Source organism: Balaenoptera ricei, chromosome 19 (assembly GCF_028023285.1).
Source record: "Balaenoptera ricei isolate mBalRic1 chromosome 19, mBalRic1.hap2, whole genome shotgun sequence".
Taxonomy (NCBI): domain Eukaryota; kingdom Metazoa; phylum Chordata; class Mammalia; order Artiodactyla; family Balaenopteridae; genus Balaenoptera; species Balaenoptera ricei.
In genome coordinates this window covers 1041784-1047908 of record NC_082657.1, presented here as the reverse complement: position 1 = coordinate 1047908, position 6125 = coordinate 1041784, and the positions used below count along the sequence as shown (strand labels likewise).

The 6125-nt window shown below is 45.2% G+C and overlaps 1 protein-coding gene across 1 annotated transcript in view; it reads left to right on the top strand.

The window, feature by feature from the left end:
- Positions 1–501: 501 nt before the first annotated feature.
- The window catches only part of LOC132353421 (zinc finger protein 211-like), a 15192-nt gene continuing 9568 nt past the window's right edge, over positions 502–6125 (top strand). Inside the window, exons 1-3 of the mRNA XM_059904615.1 lie at positions 502–758; positions 1394–1432; positions 2049–2175. Coding sequence (XP_059760598.1) covers positions 1400–1432; positions 2049–2175 — 160 coding nt within the window. The 5' untranslated portion in view covers positions 502–758; positions 1394–1399. The remainder of the gene's footprint in view (positions 759–1393; positions 1433–2048; positions 2176–6125) is intronic.

The window sequence follows — 6125 nt, the reverse complement described above, 5'->3', positions numbered from 1 at the left end:
AGTTATACATATACATATGTTCCCATATCTCTTCCCTCTTGCATCTCCGTCCCTCCCACCCTCCCTATCCCACCCCTCTAGATGGTCACAAAGCACTGAGCTAATCTCCATGTGCTATGCGGCTGCTTCCCACTAGCTATCTATTTTACATTTGGTGGTGTATATATGTCTAATAGCATTGAAGGATTTCTAAATGCACTTCGGACCCCCCAGAAATTGGCCTTCGCCCCTTTAAGAGGAAGCGAAGCTTCTCTCCGACCTAGAAGAACAAGGCCTTCAGTTCGGAGCAGCCCCGGGGCATTGCTTGACCCTTTCCCTGGGAGATTCCAGCTAAGGCGCCGCTCCTGCGGGCCTGTGTGGCGGCGGGAACTCCATTACCCAGAAAGCTATGAGCTGAGCGGCAGCGACGAACACCCAATGAACATCCAGACTTTCGGCATTTCCGTGAGGGGCGCACTGGGCGAAGGCGGGACTTCCGGTATTTTGTGGCGGTCATTTTGGCGGTCCTCGGGGTCAGGAGGCAGAGAGCGCAGAGTCGGCATTGAGGTGACAGACAGAGAAAGCGCGGGAAGAGGCTTTGTCCCCAGTGACTAGAGGCGGTTCTATAGTCGGGCACATCGCCGCTTGCGGGGCCGGTCTGGAGACGTTGGTGCCCGGTCCGTTCGGGACGCTCGGCTGTCCCCTCTCTGCCCCGGCTTGTGGCTCAGGTGGCGGCGGCGGCGGCGGCGGCGGCGGCGGCACCGAGGGACCCGCCTCAGGTAAACGCTCGTCCTCCTGGCCCTCACCGCCCTCACCGCCCTCACCCCACCAGACACTAAAGCCCCGAGTGCGGGGCGCCTGCTCTCGTGCCCGCAGCCCAGGCCCCGGTGTCCAGGACGGTGAGGCGGCCGTGGGTGGGGTCCTGTTTCTGACAGACGGTGTGATGGCGCGTGGCAGAGGGTCACAGGCGGACGGACCGGCAGGTGCAAAGGCTGGGAGGTCGGATTGAGCCGGGAGGATTGGGGAAACCTGGGGTCCGTGTTGCTTCTGCAGGGAACAAAGTGTGGGTAGAGTCGCACCTGCAGTGACAGGCTGAGGAGCTGTACCTTCCTTCTTGGGGCTCTTGGAGCCATGGAAATTTTTGCGGAAAAGAGACATGATCTAAGTTAAGTTTGAACAGATCCCCAGAGTCTGTTCAGTGGAAGCACAAATTGTAGGGCTGCTGAGGACATTGAGGCAGAGGGTGTTAAGGGTTTTTTCCCCCAAGGACACAAAACTGCTGAGAGTCAATACAGAGGTTAGATGGTCGGCCCGAGATTACCTGACTCTGGTGACCCCCAGGGGTTCAGGGAAGGCCTGAGCCCCTGGAAGGATGCCATGCTCACATCCCTCTAAGACCTGCCTCTTCCCACAGGTTTTCATGGCTGCAGAAGTGCTTTTGGAACCTAGTCAGGTAAGTGGCGGTTTCGTCCTCCCTCACTGGTCCCAACCCCTATTTTCTCCAAATTTGTGGTGTCATGAGACTTGTCACCTGCCATTTTCCCAGCCCTTGGGTGTGGGGACCTTAGAGAATCCTAGCTCAGGGTCCTGAGTTGAGTCCAGGGGTTTGATGGAGGGGTTCCCATTTCAGGCCACCAATGGAAAGAGATGTGGAAGCTTATCACAAAAACGGGAAGTGCTTGGAGGTGAGGCTAAGCTGGTTCAGGGAATTGCAGGTCTCCTTCCTTTCTGGTGAGAACAAACTGGGTGTGGGGAGTAAGAGTCAGACTTGGAATGATTGCCTGTGAGGTTAGGCATCTGTTCTGCAGGCAGTGGGAGGTCTGGATCAGGTGAGGGAGGTGTTCGCATCTAGGTCTTAACAGGCTCCGTCTGGTTGCAGAGTGGACAGCAGAGTGAACACAGTGGTTAATGGGAGCATGAGAAGACAGCAGACACCAGTGGCACCAGAGTCTGGAATCTCCTCTGAGATCTTAGAAGGAGGATGGACATGGGGTAGATGTGTGAGGAGATAGATTGTGGGTCTTCCGGAGTGAGGCTGTTGATGATTTCATCTGTCTCTATCCTGGCAGGGAAGTGTGACCTTTGAGGATGTGGCCCTGTATTTCTCCTGGGAGGAATGGGCTCTCCTTGATGAGGCTCAGAGATGCCTGTACCACGATGTGATGCTGGAGAATTTTGCACTTACATCTTCCTTGGGTAAGCTGTTACACCTGCCCCTATGCCCTGGGCAAGGCTTGGCCTTTCTCTTTTCTCCAGGGTCAGGTATGTCTCCATCTAAACCATGGGCACTGCTTCCTTCCCCAGTTGCCTGGGTATGTGCTGTGGTTCAAGGGGTGAGCTGAGTGCATGCCTACTTCTCATCCTTATCACTCCAGCGCCTACTGCGCCAAAGGCCTTATAGGGAAGGATTTGGTATCGCTGTTCTTTAGGTCAGCGTAATGGATCCCACCTGTCTTGCGCTTTCCCTCTCTGGGTGACTGTCTAGCACCATGGCACCCTGGTATGTCTCCCTTCCTATAGCTTACATTTATTTTTGTCTGACTGTGTCAGGAATTGTAGTCACTTATATAGTCACTGCTTACACAAGTGTTCTTGAGAGGTCCTTTGCTTAGGTTCTTTTTACTTTATTTTTTAAAGGTTTATGTTTCTTTCTCTTTTTTAAAATATATTATTTATTTGTTTATTTATTTATGGTGTATTTTCTTTTGGCTACATCTTGTCTTTGTTGTGGCATGCGGGATCTTCGTTGCAGTGCATGGGCTCTTCGTTGTGGCACGTGGGCTTCTCTCTAGTTGTGGCGTGCGGGTTTTCTCTCTCTAGTTGTGGCAAACGGGCTCCAGAGCGCGTGGGCTCTGCAGTTGTGGCGCGTGGACTCCAGAGTGTGTGGGCTCTGTAGTTGAGGTGCACGAGCTCAGTTGCCCCGCAGCATGTGGTATCTTAGTTCCCCAACCAGGGATCCAACCCATGTCCCCTGCATTGTAAGGCGGATTCTTTACCAGTGGACCACCAGGGAAGTCTCTTTACTTTATTTTAGTTGTGGCAAAATATACAAAACAAAATATTTACATTTCTAAGTGGCATTTAGTACACTCTCATTGTGCAACCATCACAGTCCTGCATCCACAGAACTTTTTCATCTTCAGACTGAAACTCTGTTCCCCTTAATCAGTAACTTCTCCCATCTACTGACAACCACCATTCTACTTTCTGTAAATACGAATTTGCCTATTATGAGTATTCCATGTGGGTGGAATCAGACAGTAGTTATCCTTTGATGTCTGGCTTGCTTTACTTAGCATAGTATCTTAAAGGTTCATCTATGTTGTAGTATGTGTCAGAATTTGCTTCCTTTTTATGACTGAATAACATTGTATATACCACGTTTTGTTTACCCATTATTCTATCAGTAGACAGTTGGGTGCTTTTGCCTTTGGCTCTTGTGAATTATGGTGTTATGAACATGGGTGTGCAGATATCTTTTAGTGTCCCTGCTTCAGTTCTTTTTGAGTATATACCCAGAATCAGAATTGCTGCATCTTATGATAGTTCTTTTTTAAATTTTTTGAAGAATCACCATAGTGTTTTCCATAGCAGCTTCACGAAGGTTCCAATTTCTCCCATGCTTGCCTACACTTCTTTTCTGTTTTTTTTTTTGAGTAATAACCATCCTAACTAATGTGAAGTGGTATCTCATTGTGTTTTGATTTGCATTTCCTTGACAGCCTAGTGATGTTGAGCATCTTTTCATGCACTTATTGCCCATTTGTATATCTTTGGAGAAATATCTGTTCAATTTTTTTGCCAATTTTTGAATCAAGTTGCTTGGTGTTTTTGTTGTTGAGATTTAGGAATTCTCTATATATTCTGAATGTTAACCCTTCATCAGATAGGTGATTTGCAGATATTTTCTCCCATTCTATGGGTTGCCATTTATTATGTTCATAGCATCCTTTGATGTACTAAAGGTTTTCATTTTGATGAAATCCAGTTTGTATTTCTTTCGTTCCTTGTGCGTTTGTCGTATCCAAGGAATCATTGCCAAATGCAGTGTCATGAAGCTTTCCCACTATGTTTTCTTAAGAGTTTTATAGTTGTAGCTCTTAAGATCTTTGATGCATTTTTAGTTAATTTATGTACCTGGTATCCATCCAACCTCCTTCTTTTTTTTTTTTTTAAGGTTTCCTGATAGGAGAGATATTACTGCATGGTCTAGGTTGGTTTCTTTTTCTTTCTTTTTTTTTTTTGGAGTTCAGGAAAGATTTGTGAGGGTGTGACATTTAATTAGTTTATTTATTTATTTATTTTTGGCTGTGTTGGGTCTTTGTTTCTGTGCGAGGGCTTTTCTCTAGTTGCGGCAAGCGGGGGCCACTCTTCATCGCGGTGCGCGGGCCTCTCACTATCGCGGCCTCTCTTGTTGTGGAGCACAGGCTCCAGACGCGCCGGCTCAGTAGTTGTGGCTCACCAGCCTAGTTGCTCCGCGGCATGTGGGATCTTCCCAAACCAGGGCTCAAACCCATGTCCCCTGCATTGGCAGGCAGATTCTTAACCACTGCACCACCAGGGAAGCCCCCAACCTCCTTCTTATGCATGTGGATATTCAGTTTTCCCAGCATCATGTGTTAAAAAGTCTGTCCTTCCCCGCTGAATGTTCTTGGCCTCCTTGTTGCAAATCATTTGACTGCATATGCGAGAGTTTATTTCTGAGCTCTTTATTCTATCCCATTGGTCTATATGTCTGCCTTGATTCCAGTATCACACTGGGTTTTTTTTGTTTTTTTTTTTAAAGATAGTAGTCATCTTTTCTTTTTTAAATTTATTTATTTATTTTTGGCTGTGTTGGGTATTCGTTTCTGTGTGAGGGCTTTCTCTAGTTGCAGCAAGCAGGGGCCTCTCACTATCACAGCCTCTCTTGTTGCGGAGCACAGGCTCCAGACACGCAGACTCAGTAGTTGTGGCTCACGGGCCCAGTTCCTCCGCGGCATGTGGGATCTTCCCAGACCAGGGCTCAAACCTGTGTGCCCTGCATTGGCAGGCAGATTCTCAACCACTGCGCCACCAGGGAAGCCCCACACTGTTTTGATTACTGTAGCTTTTCAGTAATATTTGAAATTTAGAATTGTGACTCCTCCACCTTTGTTCTTCTTTTTCAATATTGTTTTGGCAATTTGGTGTCTCTTGAAATTCCATATGAATTTTAGGATGAAGTTTTCTATTACTGCAGAAAACATCATTGGAATTTTGATAGGAATTGCATTGAATATGTAGATGGCTTGGATAGTATTGACATCTTCACAGTGTTAAGTCTTCCAGTCCATGAGTATAGAAATCTTTCCATTTATTGTCTGTAATATTTTTTAGCTGTGTTTTGTAGTTTTTAGTGTACAAATCTTACTTCCTTGGTTAAGTTTATTTCTAAGTATTTTATTCTTTTGACACGTACTTTTCTTTTTTTTTTTTTCACACACACACACTGTATTTTATTTTTACAAGAGATAAATAGACTGACACCAAGCATTGTACATGGATGACCACAACAAAAGCAACAATGATTGCAATTACCAAACATGAAACACACTCATACTATGTCATAATATTGACATTCAGTCCAGTAATCCTCCACTGTAACAGCTCCTTTACTTTGCAGTGAAAATTGATTTGTATATTCTTTGCCTCTGAGTCCTTGTGGGATTTTTTTTTTTTTTAATTCAGACAGAAAGTCACAAAAATTATACTCATCCTCCTCAGTTCACTCAGTCCCATGTAATTAATTTTTTTTTCATCTTGATCTTTTGTTAGCACTTTTATGAGTTCATCAGTTTTTCATTAGAGTTCTGAAAATGCTTATTCATTCAGTTCAGCAGTACAGTCAGTTACCAGAAACCTGTACTTGTCAGAGTCTTTTCCATGAATTTCTTGAAGATGAAACCCTTTTATAGGAACATATTTGCAAAATCATCAGAGTACACCCAGAACTGTCTGTAAATGACAAAAGACTTAAAAATGACCACGGTTAAAGATTTGATGAAAGTTCATAATAATGCAGTTGACAAGAAAATTAGTTATTTCTGAGATATACATTTTAAAGTAATAACTAGGATTATTACTTATAACATTATACCAGAACATATAAGATTTTTAGAAATTTC